Source organism: Epinephelus fuscoguttatus, linkage group LG17 (genome assembly GCF_011397635.1).
Source record: "Epinephelus fuscoguttatus linkage group LG17, E.fuscoguttatus.final_Chr_v1".
Lineage (NCBI taxonomy): Eukaryota > Metazoa > Chordata > Actinopteri > Perciformes > Serranidae > Epinephelus > Epinephelus fuscoguttatus.
In genome coordinates this window covers 30399455-30418791 of record NC_064768.1, presented here as the reverse complement: position 1 = coordinate 30418791, position 19337 = coordinate 30399455, and the positions used below count along the sequence as shown (strand labels likewise).

At 39.8% G+C, this 19337-nt stretch overlaps 1 protein-coding gene across 2 annotated transcripts in view; it reads right to left on the bottom strand.

Annotated features, from left to right (window-relative positions):
* Positions 1–19337, bottom strand: part of adgrb2 (adhesion G protein-coupled receptor B2) — a 316757-nt gene that overhangs the window by 199133 nt on the left and 98287 nt on the right. The window contains exons 1-2 of one of the 2 annotated variants that reach the window (XM_049602673.1): positions 18244–18318; positions 15506–16409 (exon numbers count right to left, since the gene is read on the bottom strand). In XM_049602673.1, coding sequence (XP_049458630.1) covers positions 15506–16409; positions 18244–18249 — 910 coding nt within the window. In that variant the 5' untranslated portion in view covers positions 18250–18318. Of the gene's footprint in view, positions 1–15505; positions 16410–18243; positions 18319–19337 lie in introns of those variants that run through there. The other variant, XM_049602672.1, reaches the window with a different exon arrangement.

The window sequence follows — 19337 nt, the reverse complement described above, 5'->3', positions numbered from 1 at the left end:
AAACAACTAAACAAAGCAAATGAGGTCATTGTGAGGGTAATTTCTTGTCAATCAGGTCTACTAACAGTTAAATCTAATACCTCAATGAGGCAAAAGTTAAAGGGACTTTTAAGATGGATCTGAACCTGTCTGGATATTTTCCTTTGGCCCAATTATCACCTTGATCTGGCACATTTACGATGTCCCCACAGTGCACTTCTTATGATACCATTAGTGTTCAATAAAACCCAGAGATGCTTTGTCCTAAAGGATGATAACATGGTGTGTAAAAATGTCCCCATTAAGCTTGTTGTATTTTAGATGTGTGAAAGCAAACAGAGGTTGACTCATTAGTCTGAAATATTACAGTACAGTTTGGTGTTTTCTTTTCTTATGAAGTCTGGTGTTTTGGCATGTACTAAAGTTTACAGATCCTTAAGAACATGTATTTATCTACTTGAGTTTTACATGGTGTTTACATTAAATTGACCTAAAGGTCCTCATATTTTCATTGTTTTCCTTGTAAATCATTGCAGATGACATTGTGTGCCATGGATATTCATCCTGCAAAGAGCTCCCATCCTGCTGCCATGTCTGAGAAACGGATGGAAGAAGCTTTGTGTCTACAGGACACTACTCAAGAGGTACATTCACCTTCATCACTTGATGTTTACTTCAACAGCCTCTGTACGCTTTGGTTTAAACAACTAAACAAAGCAAATGAGGTCATTGTGAGGGTAATTTCTTGTCAATCAGGTCTACTAACAGTTAAATCTTAATACCTCAATGAGGCAAAAGTTAAAGGGACTTTGAAGATGGATCTGAACCTGTCTGGATATTTTCCTTTGGCCCAATTATCACCTTGATCTGGCACATTTACGATGTCCCCACAGTGCACTTCTTATGATACCATTAGTGTTCAATAAAACCCAGAGATGCTTTGTCCCGTAAAGGATGATAACATGGTGTGTAAAAATGTCCCCATTAAGCTTGTTGTATTTTAGATGTGTGAAAGCAAACAGAGGTTGACTCATTAGTCTGAAATATTACAGTACAGTTTGGTGTTTTCTTTTCTTATGAAGTCTGGTGTTTTGGCATGTACTAAAGTTTACAGATCCTTAAGAACATGTATTTATCTACTTGAGTTTTACATGGTGTTTACATTAAATTGACCTAAAGGTCCTCATATTTTCATTGTTTTCCTTCTAAATCATTGCAGATGACATTGTGTGCCATGGATATTCATTCTGAAAAGAGCTCCCATCCTGCTGCCATGTCTGAGAAACGGATGGAAGAAGCTTTGTGTCTACAGGACACTACTCAAGAGGTACATTCACCTTCATCACTTGATGTTTACTTCAACAGCCTCTGTACGTTTGGTTTAAACAACTAAACAAAGCAAATGAGGTCATTGTGAGGGTAATTTCTTGTCAATCAGGTCTACTAACAGTTAAATTTAATACCTCAATGAGGCAAAAGTTAAAGGGACTTTGAAGATGGATCTGAACCTGTCTGGATATTTTCCTTTGGCCCAATTATCACCTTGATCTGGCACATTTACGATGTCCCCACAGTGCACTTCTTATGATACCATTAGTGTTCAATAAAACCCAGAGATGCTTTGTCCCGTAAAGGATGATAACATGGTGTGTAAAATGTCCCCATTAAGCTTGTTGTATTGATGTGTGAAAGCAAACAGAGGTTGACTCATTAGTCTGAAATATTACAGTACAGTTTGGTGTTTTCTTTTCTTATGAAGTCTGGTGTTTTGGCATGTACTAAAGTTTACAGATCCTTAAGAACATGTATTTATCTACTTGAGTTTTACATGGTGTTTACATTAAATTGACCTAAAGGTCCTCATATTTTCATTGTTTTCCTTCTAAATCATTGCAGATGACACTGTGTGCCATGGATATTCATCTGCAAAGAGCTCCCATCCTGCTGCCATGTCTGAGAAACGGATGGAAGAAGCTTTGTGTCTACAGGACACTACTCAAGAGGTACATTCACCTTCATCACTTGATGTTTACTTCAACAGCCTCTGTACGTTTGGTTTAAGCAACTAAACAAAGCAAATGAGGTCATTGTGAGGGTAATTTCTTGTCAATCAGGTCTACTAACAGTTAAATTTAATACCTCAATGAGGCAAAAGTTAAAGGGACTTTGAAGATGGATCTGAACCTGTCTGGATATTTTCCTTTGGCCCAATTATCACCTTGATCTGGCACATTTACGATGTCCCCACAGTGCACTTCTTATGATACCATTAGTGTTCAATAAAACCCAGAGATGCTTTGTCCCGTAAAGGATGATAACATGGTGTGTAAAAATGTCCCCATTAAGCTTGTTGTATTGAAGATGTGTGAAAGCAAACAGAGATTGACTCATTAGTCTGAAATATTACAGTACAGTTTGGTGTTTTCTTTTCTTATGAAGTCTGGTGTTTTGGCATGTACTAAAGTTTACAGATCCTTAAGAACATGTATTTATCTACTTGAGTTTTACATGGTGTTTACATTAAATTGACCTAAAGGTCCTCATATTTTCATTGTTTTCCTTGTAAATCATTGCAGATGACATTGTGTGCCATGGATATTCATCCTGCAAAGAGCTCCCATCCTGCTGCCATGTCTGAGAAACGGATGGAAGAAGCTTTGTGTCTACAGGACACTACTCAAGAGGTACATTCACCTTCATCACTTGATGTTTACTTCAACAGCCTCTGTACGTTTGGTTTAAACAACTAAACAAAGCAAATGAGGTCATTGTGAGGGTAATTTCTTGTCAATCAGGTCTACTAACAGTTAAATTTAATACCTCAATGAGGCAAAAGTTAAAGGGACTTTGAAATGGATCTGAACCTGTCTGGATATTTTCCTTTGGCCCAATTATCACCTTGATCTGGCACATTTACGATGTCCCCACAGTGCACTTCTTATGATACCATTAGTGTTAAATAAAACCCAGAGATGCTTTGTCCCGTAAAGGATGATAACATGGTGTGTAAAAATGTCCCCATTAAGCTTGTTGTATTGAAGATGTGTGAAAGCAAACAGAGGTTGACTCATTAGTCTGAAATATTACAGTACAGTTTGGTGTTTTCTTTTCTTATGAAGTCTGGTGTTTTGGCATGTACTAAAGTTTACAGATCCTTAAGAACATGTATTTATCTACTTGAGTTTTACATGGTGTTTACATTAAATTGACCTAAAGGTCCTCATATTTTCATTGTTTTCCTTCTAAATCATTGCAGATGACATTGTGTGCCATGGATATTCATCCTGCAAAGAGCTCCCATCCTGCTGCCATGTCTGAGAAACGGATGGAAGAAGCTTTGTGTCTACAGGACACTACTCAAGAGGTACGTTCACCTTCATCACTTGATGTTTACTTCAACAACCTCTGTACGTTTGGTTTAAACAACTAAACAAAGCAAATGAGGTCATTGTGAGGGTAGTTTCTTGTCAATCAGGTCTACTAACAGTTAAATTTAATACCTCAATGAGGCAAAAGTTAAAGGGACTTTGAAGATGGATCTGAACCTGTCTGGATATTTTCCTTTGGCCCAATTATCACCTTGATCTGGCACATTTACGATGTCCCCACAGTGCACTTCTTATGATACCATTAGTGTTAAATAAAACCCAGAGATGCTTTGTCCCCGTAAAGGATGATAACATGGTGTGTAAAAATGTCCCCATTAAGCTTGTTGTATTGAAGATGTGTGAAAGCAAACAGAGGTTGACTCATTAGTCTGAAATATTACAGTACAGTTTGGTGTTTTCTTTTCTTATGAAGTCTGGTGTTTTGGCATGTACTAAAGTTTACAGATCCTTAAGAACATGTATTTATCTACTTGAGTTTTACATGGTGTTTACATTAAATTGACCTAAAGGTCCTCATATTTTCATTGTTTTCCTTGTAAATCATTGCAGATGACATTGTGTGCCATGGATATTCATCCTGCAAAGAGCTCCCATCCTGCTGCCATGTCTGAGAAACGGATGGAAGAAGCTTTGTGTCTACAGGACACTACTCAAGAGGTACATTCACCTTCATCACTTGATGTTTACTTCAACAGCCTCTGTACGTTTGGTTTAAGCAACTAAACAAAGCAAATGAGGTCATTGTGAGGGTAATTTCTTGTCAATCAGGTCTACTAACAGTTAAATCTAATACCTCAATGAGGCAAAGGGACTTTGAAGATGGATCTGAACCTGTCTGGATATTTTCCTTTGGCCCAATTATCACCTTGATCTGGCACATTTACGATGTCCCCACAGTGCACTTCTTATGATACCATTAGTGTTAAATAAAACCCAGAGATGCTTTGTCCCGTAAAGGATGATAACATGGTGTGTAAAAATGTCCCCATTAAGCTTGTTGTATTGAAGATGTGTGAAAGCAAACACAGGTTGTGTGGACAAAACTCCACAGGACAGCTTTAATTGTTAACATAAAAATCTTTTTTTTTTTTAAATTTCCTAAAAATACATGCAACATATAGCTCATGGACTTAGAATGTCCCGAAATTATATAATGACCCACATGTACTTTTGTCCACCAATTTCAATCTTTGATTTGAGATCGAAAATGAGAACTGCAGTAGCCTCTCTGACTTTCACTACTTCACAAAATGTCTTTGTTTTACCTTGTTTTATAGAAATTATAAATGTAGCAAATTCTACACAAAACTTATTTTATTGTGCTATTTTTTCAACCATATAATTGTTATTTTTTAGAATAAACTTTGACATCGAAGTCCCAAACTTAAATTTATTTATTTATTTTCATTTCTCTAACCTAGTGATGTAAACAAAATTTCAAGAAAGTCTTCCTTAGTGGAACTGGGGCATAGGTGCTCAACAACCAGAACCGGTCAGTGTGTAGATAAAAACACTTAGTGGACGACTGGATGTACTTTAAATAAAAATTGCCCCGATTATAGCACGACCGTGGCAGTGAGCAGCTCTGCCTCAGCTCCACCAAGGAGGACTCTCTTTAATTAACTTTTATGTCACTAGGTTAGAGAAATGAATTGGAAGGACGATTGGACACAAGTTGGAAAATAATCAATTTCCTTTAACTAGTGACTTAAAAACTAGTGTCAATACATTTTACTTTGTAAAACAAAAATCATCACTCTCTAAAGAATGTCCCGGTCACATTTTGCTTCATACACTAATTTTTTTGTACTTGTTTGTTTAATTTCATACTGTATAATGACTTAAGATGTTGCTTGTGTTTACAGACTCGGAAGGACTTCCATAATGAAAATGAAAATATTGTACCGAGACTAAGACGGACAAAAAGCATTATAGTAAGTTCACAATTAAGTGCCTGGATTAACATTGTAGAAATGTTCCACAGTCTTTCATAAAGTACATGATTTAATGTTAGTTTAAAGAAAATATGTCTAAGTGACTTTTTAATTTTTATTTTTCCAAATAAAAATCTCTTAGATGAAGGACACATGCCTTGAAGACACAGAACTGTATGATAGCATGACATCAGTCAGTGGAGATGAAGAGGAGTATGTTCCAGATTCTAACCCGGACACTGACAGTGATTCTAGCACTGACCTCAGTCCAAGAAAACGCCAATTTCTTGATTCTCTGCTAAACCCTGGCTCAGATATGCCTAATGAATGTGACACCACAACACCTGGATTGGACACCCACTCCGTTACATCTGAATTCTCTGTAGAGGAAGAACCCTGCCCTGAATTTACTGTAGAGGAAGAACCCTGCCCTGAACTTACTGTAGAGGAAGAACCCTGCTCAAGTCAGGACACCAGTGATAGTCTAGTAGTTAGTTCTCACCAAAATAAAAATGGCAAGAGAAGCTACGATAAGAGAAACTATTGTTTTTATTGCAGAAAGCCATATGCCAAAATGGCAAGACATCTGGAACATGTACACTAAAATAAGGTGGAGGTGGCAAGAGCTTTTAGCTTTCCAAAAAAGTCCAAAGAGAGAAAACGTCTGCTAGAATATATTCGGAACAAAGGCAACTATGCCCATAATGCCACTGTAATGGAGTCAGGAAAGGGACAACTTGTCCCATGTAAACGGCCACCAAAAGAAGCACAGGGAACTGATTTCATGCACTGTGCGTACTGCCAGGGACTTTTCACACGAAATGTTCTATGGAGACATATGCGAGTTTGTAGACTCAAGCCTGGATCAGTCAACCCAAAACCTGGCAAGAACCGTGTTCAGGCTCTATGTGCATACACTGCACCTGTGCCTTCACATATCAGCAGGCAGCTGTGGAAAGTTGTCAGTGCCATGAATCACGATCCTGTCACAGAAATAATTAAGAATGACCATGTCATTATTGAATATGGGCAGCACTTGCTCAATAAATGTGGAATGACATTAAAAGTAATCAGTGCATCCGTGAAAAATGCGTGAATTGGGACGACTGCTGGACAATGCTAGGAAACATACCAGATTAAAAAAGATGGAGGATTTCATTAATCCTGCGAATTATGTGGAGATGGTCAAAGCTGTCAAAAGTACTTGCGGCTATGAGAGCAGTACCAACACATTTGCCATTCCATCACTGGCAACAAAACTTGGAAATGCTTTGGTAAAAGTCAGCAAGCTCTTGAAAGCTCAAGGACTCATTTCCAACAACCAAGAGCTTGTGAAGCGTGCGTCTGAGTTCCAAGAAGTGCACAATGAGAAGTGGAACGCATTGGTTTCTGCAACAGCACTAAGGAACATCGTTGAGGCCAAGTGGAATGCACCCACTCTAATGCCCTTTACTGAGGATGTGCAAAGAATGCACCAGTTTCTCAGTGAAAGACTAGATGAATGCAGCATCACATTGTCTGAAAGTCCCTCTACAAAGGCCTGGATCGACCTTGCAAAAGTTTCTTTAACACAGACCATCCTGTTTAACAGACGAGAGAAGGAGAGGTGGCAAGCATGCCTCTGTCGGCTTTTTGTCAAGGGACACATCGGATCCCCATGAGGACTTGGACTGGGCACTGTCTGAAGTAGAAAAAGCTCTGCAGACATTTCTCCAGAATTGTCACCAGAGGAAAGCGAGGCAGAGCAGTTCCAATTCTCCTGACTCCAAAAATGCTCCATGCTTTGGAACTCCTCGTTCAGCAAAGAGAGGCCTGCGGGGTTCTTCAAGACAATACTTACTTGTTTGCAAGACCTGCAGCTATGTCACATCTCCGTGGCTCAGACTGTATACGTGGCTTTGCAAAGTCGTGTGGTGCAAAGTGTCCCAAGGCATTGTCATCAACCAAACTGCGAAAACATGCTGCAACTCTGTCAACAGTGCTCAACATGACTGACACAGAGATGGACCAACTAGCGAACTTTCTTGGTCACGACATCAGGATCCACCGAGAGTTTTATCGACTCCTGACAAGACCCTGCAACTTGCAAAGATCAGTAAAGTTCTACTGGCACTTGAGAAAGGAAGACTGGCTGAGTTCCATGGAAAGAACTTGGATGAAATCACAATTGATCCAAATGGTATATTTGATTTTCACTGTACTTGATGTATCGTCTATTCTTTTTGTCTGACCGAATTATAAGTGTGTCATGTCTCCTGCAGAAAACGTTATGGGTAGTGATGAGGAAGATGCATGCAGACAGGATGGAAATCGTTCATTTGCTGTTGATGGTATGTTTCAGTCATTTCATGTTTAAAAAAAAAAAAAAAAAAAAAAAGGTTGTTTTTAAAGTACATTTCCTACATGGGTACTGTAGTTTCATACTCATGTAGTATTCAAGGTACAGTATCCTCAGTGTATATTTGCAATGTAGTAGCTCTTTCTATCTGTTTAAAGCCTTCAGCAGCCTTACTTTCCATGCGTTGCACCATGATTAAGGCTACCAGTATATGCAACATCTAGTCTCTATATATACAGACTCTACATAGTGAATGTAGAGTCTGTGGGCTAACCCCGGAGATCTTCCCTCCAGAAGAAGAGCGGAAGAGCCCTGGTTTCCGGTTGTAGGCCGTTTGTAGTCCACGTGATATTGACCAATCACGTTTGAGCCGGGTGCTACTTGTGATAGGATACGGTTGTTGATATCCTCTTTCAACTCCAACTCCATTGTCGCGTCTCCAGTTTCTAGTCGGACTATAAACAATGAGTGGGGGGAGTAAACTTAAGTAGGAAACAGAAATTCGCATCCTCCAAAATAAAACCGGAATAGTAAAACATCAGTGGGTCTGCCCCAGAGGCTGTATCGCTGTCTGCCGGAAGTCAGATGCCGAATACAGCCGATGGGTTCTGAGAATGTGCAACATCTAACCACCTGCTGAGCAGCCAAGTTGTTGGATTTATTTAGCTTCATGCAAGAACATTTTCATATTCTTGTTCTAAATGTCTTACTGTTCACTATGAGGTGTGTCCTGACAAAATCTCAGCCTGGTAAATGTTAAGTGTTCATGTTGACCATTAGCATAGGCACTAAAATTACCACGTTCCACTAATTTATTTTATTTTTTTGTTCTTTTCCCCTCAACTATGTTATGTATTTCATAGAACCATCAGCAGACGAAACTGTTGCAGGTACTGTGGGGAATGAAATCTCTTCAACAGGCAAGCAACACAAACAGCCATCAGCAGAGCATGGAGCATCTTCTGGAGTCAGTACTGTGGGACATTCCCCCAAAGGTGATTGTTTTTTTTTACTCTTTTATTATTATTGCAGTAATATCAGTAGATGAAATTAATGTGAAAGATTCCTACCATCTTTTCCCCCCTCCGTCTGGTGGCCCCCAAGCACTGGTGGATTGTAACTGAGTACAGTGCAGGACTTTTCCTTGTGCCAGTCTTTTTGGGGTGAAATTAGTAATTTTGCTTCAAGGATAGGCAAACTGAAGTATCTGAATATTAATTCAAACACTGTGCCCTAAACAACCATAGATATAGAATGGGATATATCATTAGCCACTTGGCCATCATTCAACTGACTTGCTAAAAAAAGAGATGAAAAGAGACAGTGCTCAGGCTTTGACCATCAATAAGCTGGGGGTGTTGAATGACACAAGTGAAACAAACTTTTGTCAAGTTAATACTGGATGCAACAATGTGACGTGAAGTAGATATAACCTCAACTTGATCATTTATTAGTTATAGAATATTTAGATTTAGTTACAAATGAAGAAAACACAGATTTTTAAAACTTGTTTAATGCACTGATTTTTCTTTTTGCAATTTAAAGCATTCTTGCAACAATAAATGACATACCTTTGTTTTCTATGGCCGGAATATTTGTAGTACATTTGAAGTATGTCTTTTCAAATATGTGTATATATATTTCATAGAACCGTCAACAGAGGAAACTGTTTCAGGTACTGTGGGGAATGAAATCTCTTCAACAAGCAAGCAACACAAACGGCCATCAGCAGAGCATGGAGCATCTTCTGGAGTCAGTACTGTGGGACATTCCTCCAAAGGTGATTGTTTTTTTTACTCATTTTTATTATTATTGCAGTAATATCAGTAGATTTGGAGACAGGAGATTAATGAAAACCATCTTTGCAACCCTCAGTCTGGTGGCCCCCAAGCACTGGTGGGTAATTGGAGGTACTTTAAATTGTTATTTTCCTAACAAGAATCCATTTCATGTGGGAGACCTTAGAGAAGATGGAAAACATTGTCGTTCTTTGTTCCACCTCCATAAGGGAATCTCAAAAACTTAAGCACTTTTGAGGGTCTTCCCTCTGGCCTAGAATGGGATCTGATGACAAGTGGTGGCTCGGATGTAGGTTTATGTCAGCTGTAAACTGATGGACTGAGAGCTGAACACTGTGATCAAATCATTGAGGACAGATGCTTATTTCAGCTCTGATCAGCCTCATAATTTCACTTGTACTGTATATACTGACGCAGAGCTTGGAACTGTACCGTTTCCCTTACACTGTTACTAATACCTTTGTTTTTGTCTCCTCCCTTACAGGTAAAGCTCCACAGAAAAGAACACCCTGGCAGCCGGCAGAGGTTAGGGCAGTAGAGAGGCAAATGAATCAGTTCATCCGATCTTGTACTGTACCATCGAAGAGAGATTGTGAGAAATGTTTACGGGCTGAACCTGAAGCTCTCAGGAAGAGAGACTGGAAGAACTTGAAATTTTATATCTACAACAGGATTACGGCCTTAAAAGGAAAATGTCTAAATAGTCTAATCTAAATGGTATAATACAAAGAAAAGGGTTGTGGAGAAGTTTTGTTTTTTCTGAGTATGATTCCTCAGCCAAACTGCGTGTTTCCTGCAGTTGAATGTAACATTTCCTACATTTAAAATGTAGTTTCATGAAGCCAATTGTTCAGTTTGACAGGTATTTCTTTAAAAGCTTGAGTCTTCATGACATCACAGAAGTTGTGGAACTTGTGCATGTGTATGTTTTGTTATACACATACTGTTATATTCATTGCAGAATTGTAATTTTGCAATGTAAACACTTTCACATTCACCTGTTTCTATAAAAGCATGTTATGCACATCAAATTAGTTTGATTTCTGGGTGGGTGAGTTGACCGAGTAGTAGGCTAACAAGACCAGACATGATATATTTTGTTTTACATGCTTGAGAATCAGTCTCTCCATATATTTAACGGGTACTGGAGTTAGTTCCACAGGTCTAATCATTCAGGCAAGTGACAGCTGACTAATGCAAATGTATTTACCCTCTTAGCACCTTGTTTTTAAATAGCTATGAAGGTTTTGGAACAGGTTAAATATGTAATGTGATGACATGGGTAGTATTTATGTTGCTTGGTTTGCCACTTAAAATTGTGAAATTTGTAACAATATCCACTCTTTTAAGAATCATCTTTAGTACCCCGCATCACTGGCACAGTGTTTTCTAATCACTCATAATGTCAGGCATTCTGCATGATTCTAGATGCTGCTACAGTGGATGTTAAACTCGACATTTTCTATGTGGTTTAACTCCATATTTGTAATAAGGTTTCATCTCATCCCAAATGCAGTATGTTGGAGAATTTACTACATTGTTTGCCATGTAAATATAAAAATAGGTCCCCACTAGTAAAATATAAATCTGTGTAAAGTATGCAAATTTATGCAAATGATGTCCCCTGTAAACATGCAAACTCATTTTTCCAGAAGTCCCCACCTGGCATGGGGAAACCAGTACATCATCTTTTCAAAGGTTTGAAGGTGTGTTTAGGCTCACTGACCAATGGCTGCTTTACCTAATTTTTTTCAAACTTGTAGAACCTCTAGAAAGCGTGGTCCCCACCAGTGATGATTACAAACTTCGTCCCCATGAAACATGGAAACCAGTATGTGTGTGTGTGTGTGTGTGTGTGTGTGATTATATGGTTTCTAAGACTTGCATCAGGAGCAGGGTAGTTATAGAAAGGCTCTGGTGCATGAATTTTCTGCATGTTGGCCTTTGTGTTGATCTTTGTATGTGTTATAAACTTCTATGGAGTGAGATCAGCAGCTTGTCAAATACAGAGAAGTTTTGCTTCCTCTTTAGAGCTTCAGCAGTAAAGACAGATGTATGTACACACACGCATATGTGATCCCTTTCCATGCTAAATAAAAGAAGGGTTAGATACCTTTACTTGGTAAATAAATAGAAAAAATAGCAAACTTGTTTTATATAACATAATTCAGCTTGCATTGCCCCTTAATACCCAATTTATATGGAAATGAGACAATGTTTGTTTAACTGTGTTTTACATAGATATGTGGTTAAAATCTGCTCAGTGTCATGACTTATGGGGTAATGCATTCATAGATTTAATGGACAAAGACCCAGGTCCTTTCTGGCTAAAATTAAAAATGTACATATGGACTGAAAGTATAATGTCACAGTCCAGACTCCACATTGAGATGTGTACTTTTTTAACAATTATTTCTGTCTCCTCTAGCCTGGAGGATGAAGGACAAACAGGCATCTGCACTAAATACCTTTCATTATTGACAGATATTACCTGCACAGAAAAATGATGTCACTTCAGGTCACCCAATGTCGTGCAAAGTATAATTTGATAACTGCACCTGTCATACCCTTAATATTAAAGAAACAGTCACGAAACAAAAACCATCCTCAGCTTCAGGCAGCAAGACCTGCCAAGGGTTCTGTTGATATAGAAATAATACAATAAGCCTACTGAAGGTCAGTCAGTATAATAGACTGTTGTACATCACACCCAGAATCACAATAGGAAGATAAAATCTGTGCTGAGAATTCCTTTTCTTCAGTCCATCCGGTTTTCAGGCAACACACATTCCAGATAAAATCATGGTTAATTATTTTGCTAATTGCTATTTGTATCAATTAATTATGTATAATTAAAATCTTCAGAAGACAAGAGACCACCTTGAGTGCAATCATCAAAATATTTTCATTTCAGAGACAAAAACACTGGGATGTTAGACGGCTATTCATATATATTTTGTGCAGTATGAGTTGTTGTACCAACAGCTATCGACATACAGTACATGTGCAGGAATAGACAATTATTCAGATCAGTCTCTTATATCTCTGTGGCTTGGTCCATTCCTGCTTATTCAGGATTAGAAAGATGAAATGGAACAAGAGACCATCTTGAGACTAGAGATGCACCGATCCACCTTTTTCAGTTTCGATACCGATCCCAATGCTGTGGCTTTGAGTATCAGCCGATACCTGATACCGATCCGATACCATGGTTGACCTAAAAAGCTATATACCTTTACATGTAGAACAGAAAAGACTAGAGGCATCAGGCATTGATGACTACACAGTTCTTTCTTAAGATAAAATGAAACAAGATGAAACAGATTAACACAATGATGAACTATTCATTTTTTTAACAAAAATTAACAACTGTGCAACAGCAGTTGAAATAGTGTGAAATACCTCCACACAGCAGATTCTCTCCTTCGCTCCATGACGTATGACGTAGCTCGCGTCGCGATAGATTTAAAAGGAAAGGATCGCCTCAGGTATAGGTTGCATTTTCCAATACCTGATCCATCTATTTTGATGATATCGGGGCCAATATTCGATCCAGATATTGGATCGGTGCATCCGTACTTGAAACGGGATTACACCAGCTACAATGCCAATTTGTGAAATAAAACCAATGTGGGCCCCTTTCTTACATCCTACCCCTCTTGCTCAGACCACATCCATCTTCAAACTCAACCTTCATAGTGATCTCAACTTAACACCGGTAAAGATTCATGACTGCATCTTGCACGGTTGTGACACTATCATGAACCACACTTTGCCATGATGCCGCACACACAGATTCACAAGGTGAAAAAAATATCAGCCCTGCTGGTAAAAATGGTCAGCCTGCGTGTCGAGCAAAATGTCCCACTCAAAAAAAAAGAAGTGTGATGTGCCACCTTTAAATCAAGGAGTGAGTCACGGCCTAAATGTACTCCGTTACAGACGCTCCAAAGTATATGGGAACATCTTAGTCACTACATACAACCAACCTACTTACCAAATCAATATAACTAATTCAATTCAAAATAAATAAAATGTTGCTGCCTTGTTGTGGGATGGTGAGGGTTCTTCTGTCCTGCTTTTAGATTTCCTCTGTTTCGTCCATCAAGTTGTCCTCAATATGGTTCTTTTTTCCAGAGCATTTATTGTTTGCCTCTCACTCATCCATTTACATATACTACCACGTGAGGTGCTGGTATGACCACTGGGAGCAATTTGTGGATCAGCGTCTTGCCCAAGGATATTTCAATCGAGAAATCACTTTTAAAAAATAAGGTTCAGTGTATCCGTCTTTATTTAATGTCAAAAAGCACCACTAAGTCAATCACTTTGCATGTGCAAGAAGGTTTATTTTTTAAAGGTGAAAAGGCAAACTGTTCTCATAACTGCCTTGTAAATGATAAGGTGTAGGAAGGGTTGTGGAGTCAAATCGTGAGACAGAAGGAGACAGGGAGAGACAGAGAGATGAAGGAGGAGAGAGTTAGACTTTAAACTTCGTTTTCAAGAGTCTGACTCGGTGAGGGTGTCAGTGTTTGTCTTTTAATGGAGAGAGAAACAGGATAGAGGCAAGCTTCTGGCTCTCACTCTGACAGCGCGATGTTGGGTTTACAGTAATTCTGCTATTTTAGGGTAATTAGGACATAGGGGAATTGTTTGGAAGAAAACAGTCTTCTGCACACAAAGGCTTGCCCACACTTCGTCAAGCTATCTTCTCATCAAGGGCTCTCTGCGGTTCACAGCGGTCTCCATGAGTGGTGAACGGTTCCTCATAGAGAGACCAGCCACTAACCAATATGTATGCAACATCAGTGTCTTTGAGGTGAGACGCAGAAAAGCCAACAGAGCTTCCAGGCAACTGGCATAAGTTCGGTATTACCCCGACACTTGGCATCAATTTACTAAGCGGCGCTATCCATTTAGCTTTTGTCTCAAGCAACAGTGCATCAGTCCTCCTACACCATGACTCTTCCCCATTCCTCCCTTTCTCCCGCTCTGAGTATATTAGATGATCCCCACTGATTGAATCCAGAGAACGATAACCTTCCCGTCAGCAAGGTAAGACTCCCTAGAGCTCTCAGTATGTGTGTTAGTGTGTTGTTAAAGGCTTGCAATAAGAGTAACTGGGTTCTAATTAGTGCTGTTCGCTCTGCAAACATGCCTATAATCCACCCAAAGGAAAATTATTATGTAATTCTGTAAAATCATAACACAAAGCACAACGTAGTCTGTATATCTATGCCCACTTCTACATTAGTCTAATTTAATTACTTTAAAGAAAATACTCTGGTGGCAGTGATAAACTAAAATGGATAAGAAAGCTTTAGTGCAAGCACTCGTCCATCTCTGTACAGATAAAACACTTATCTACGTTGCTTACAGGCAGACACAAACACACAAAATCAAACACACACTGAATTTCTGCAGATGCACACATGCATACATATTCCCATGTGCTATGTGTGCGAAGGGATTGTCTGCTTCATGTTCAATTCATTGACGTATGAATGACCATGTGCACGTGTGTGTGCATGGGTGTCAAATCTGATCTTGTCCAAACATTGCGAACAGATGGTTTTGCACACACACACATGCACGCACACACAATAGTGTGCAGCATGGAAACTGAAGTCCTAGGAGCCACACCTCTTGACCACATGGGGTGTCTCTAAAATATAGATCAGAGGGCTGAATTTTTGACAGCCATTTACAAATCTTTTGATGAGAGGTTTAAAGAGCCCCCTTTGAACTGCTTCGTTTTTTAATTAAAGGCCAACAAACAAAATTCAAATAATGAATTCTCTGTCAAGTGGAGGCATGTGACCTCCCTGAAGTGGTATCAAAAGCCAGGATAACAAGACAAACTTTTCTTGTCTGTTACTGCAAGCTTGGTACACAAATAAACAACTGTTCACATGTGGTTGAATTATTTCATGGTTTTAGCAACATATGGGCCACCACCAAAAAATTATGTGTTCTTTGGAAATTTGTGTCACAGCATGTCATGTTACAGGGCATAAACAATATGCTCAGTGCAGAGACATGTGCTAATGTTTAACATGATCCTACCTTGTCGAACATCTCTGGGTGCTATGGCGATCGCTTCATTAGAATGCAGCTCGGTGACGCAGCAGTCATCAGGAACCAGCGAGCCGTTGCTAAAACTGTGGGGTGTCTCCGGGAGCAACGGAATAGGTGGAGCCATGATGTTGTGGTTTGGACAGATACATCCCGTCTGGGTCATCCCACAACCATCACCGTCAGAAACCTCCTGGTCTCCGTTGTGACCTGTACGTAAACACTCCTCAAACCATCGGCAGAGCACGCCGCAGGTAAACTGACTCGAGTTCTCATTGTTAATGAGCAACACCTCCACCAGTCTCAGCTCCAGCAACTCCTTAGATACCTGAGGCTCATCTGCAGCTGGATGTCTTGTTAGACATAGTTGGACGAAGTTCTTATCAAACTGTAGGAAGGAGTACGGTCCCTCTGGGTTGGATTCGCTGCCACAGAGATCAATGACTTCCTGATCCTTGGCAGCAGCTGTCTGTATGTGTAGGGGACAGCTTTGATTGGCCAGGTGGTGGTCAAGGGAGAGAAGCATGGGGGAGTGTGTCCGGCAGATGACAGGGTGGCGGGTGAAGCGGAGGTAGAGGGAGTACTTGGTGGGATCAGGGTTTTCCAGGGACCAGGAACAGCCCGGCGCCCTGGAGGGAAAGAGCTCCCTTAGGGAGAAAGAGCCATAGAGCACCCCAGCTACAAGGCTGGAGCATGGTGAGGAGACAGGCGAGGGGGCCCCCTCTGCCCCAGTGCTGGGGATGCCGTCGGCAGCCCCATAGGCAGCCTCAGCCAGGGCAGAGAGAGGAGCTAGAGCGAGGGCAGACAAGGCAGCCAGGGCCCCAGCCACAGCCAGGAGAGAGGACAGCACAGACAGACACACCCCACCAGCAGTGTTCATCCTATGACATTCGTCCTGCAGGGGAAGAGAGAAGAGAGGAGGATGGAGAGAGAGGGGACTGTCCATTAGACACATCAGGAAATATCTTCAAACACAACCTGAAAAAATCAGCATGACAAGGACAAAACTCATCAATATTCCTGTTCAAATCTAGACCAAAGACGCATGTCGGGTTAGAAGATATTTATGGACAGATTTCTTCTTTGCCTAAGAATAACATAACTAACTTTATGGCAGCAGTTCTCATGGAGTTCTTCTTCAAATACACACATACACATGCACTGCCAAAAACAGAAACATATCCCTGCTGGGCTGGATTAAAAGGGTTGATGACTTGGCTTCTGAGACATGCACTGTGGGGCCTGCTCTACCCTTTCCTGCTGATACGCGCACACAAACACACAGGCAAATGCACGAATGCACACACACACACACCATTGCCTGCTGAGCAGCTCCCCCAAGGCTCTGGCAAACTATTACCATCACAGACACAGTAAGGGTCCGCCAATAGCCTGATTTTGACTTATACAAAACACACATACTCTTGACAAAAAATAAAAAATAAAAAAATATATACAGCGTACAGTGTTTTAGCAGTTTGCTTGAAACTACTTCAAAAGCCACTACATTTTTGCATGCCCCACGTGTCTGCTCCATCACCTGAGAGTTTCAAGTGCTCCTGCATAAATGCAGTTTGAGGAGGGTGTGTGGGAGATGGGAAATGTTTGCTCCACTCTACCAGTAACCTTAAAGCATGATACCCAGACAAGTTTTTTTTACTGAAATATCACTATGCTCTGAAATTCAACAAATGGCTCTTTGCAACACATCATGTTGACACAGAGAGAACTTTAAACTGTAATATAAGAAACATGTTGCAAAACTATACACAACTACGACTCACATAACATGAAAAATACACTATAGTTGAGTAATCATAGTATGGAGGGCTACTGAAGTCATAATATGACATGATGGGGAGAAAAAAGACTCAAAGGCGGTAAATGTCAGCAGCTAATAGTCTTCCATTGATTGCTTTTCCATTACAAGGTGCCACAGAGTTGCCTCTCCACAGGTAGAATTGGCTCAATATTGTGCTCCACAGCGCGTGCATTGCGTATATTGTGATTATCACTGTAGCCTGTTTGTTGCCAACAATTTTTCTGAGTGAGCACCATTTTCTTAGCTTTTATAAGCTGTAAAGAGAAGGCATGGTGCACTCAAAACCATTACACGACCAGTGTGTTCACTCAACAACACAGTACACTACAGCACAATACATGCTAACATGCTACCATCTTGTAGGGAGGCCGAATTCACGTTACGTTATACAGATTAAAAATGCACACGGCCTGTTCATAAAATATTAGCAGTTTGTGACATCCTATATGTTACATATGTCACAACAGTAACGCTAATACATGTAGTTTTTTTGTTTTTCATGAAATACAATACAGTTAATAAGCTTTTTAACTTCTACAGTAACAAGCTAACGATAGTGGAACAGACTAATGTGTCACTGATAAGTTAACGTAACACTTTCTTATTCTTCCCATTTTGAATGTAGCCTAAAATATGAGTTTCAGTACAACTTACTGAGTGTAAAAAAAAAAAAAGCAGTATAACCGCATAAGCAGTAACTGGTATCCATTACTTACCCTGCTTAATTAGCATACTAGCTAGTTTGCTAACGTGCTAAAAAAGAAGCAAAGCTCTCGTTACGGGAACATACTGTTCTCACACTGACATACTGCTTTGGAGTAAAGTGAAGTTTTCAGTTAAACTGACTAAAATTTGGGAGCAAATACAACATACGATCCACTTTTCCTCACCATACTGCTGAACTCACCTGCATGCAGCCACAGCACACCAATTAGCCTTTCTTACGGTGGCCATTTTGTATTGTCACAGAAGGGAAAGCAAGGGGTGTAGCACCAAACTCTGGGCTGTATGCATCAGCAGGCTCTGTGAGCCCCCTGTCCTCTTTTAATGGATGTCTCTCGCTTGCTTACTTTCCCTTTCCTTTCGTTCTGTCTTTTCTTTGGGGTAAGACATGACAGTGTACGGTGGTGCCCCAGCAGCATAGGCAGTCACTCACTTAGCTTTAGGTGCATTTAGAGACAAATCCAAGTGCAGGGGGCGACTAAACTATTTTGCGTCTTTAAGGGACTGTTGTTAACTTATCAGAGGAGGGGAGTGGTGGGGTTGTGACTTCTTTTCCTTGAGCCTCCCTGAGTGACTGGCAGAAAATGCATGACCCTTCCTCCATCATAAATTGGTTATAAGATTTTTAAAATGTACCCTTTGATGTTTGAAAGTTAAAAGTTAAAGACGAAATCCTGGACTTGGAAAAAAGCCTCAGGTTCTTACTCACGTCTGTCATGCACGCTCGTTTGTTCGTAGCCTACAAATGATTTATTTTTGGGCAAGTTTTAAATGAGATGTAGAAAATAATAAGTGATTTTGATGAGGTTGAGGTAGCACTATTTAAAGCTCAGATTTGGTTCGGATTTATTTTTGGTTTTCATTGCACATGATGTGTTCAAGAACAGGAACTTTAAAAATCCAATGGTAATTTTTGTATTTATAGTTTCTAGCCATGATAAATGGTGAAATTTTGGTGATTTTTTAAGACAACGCAGACTTTGAACGCATGTTTTTATTGTAAAAATTGGTCTTAAAATAAGTACAAAATACAGCAATTTAAATTTGTATTTTTGTCGTACTACGCTCCCCTACGTGACCCTCCAGCAGATAAAAACTGCATGAAATAGTGTGTTAAACGAGTACAATCCCTCCCCAGTGCTTAGAAAATTATTTCATATGCCCTCCCCTTTTTGCACCACCCCTCCCCCCTAATAAATTATGAACAGTCCCTAGGATTTTTGTTTTTTTTTTTATACATAGTTAAGCCTTTTAGTGATTTAAGCAATTTTTTTTTTT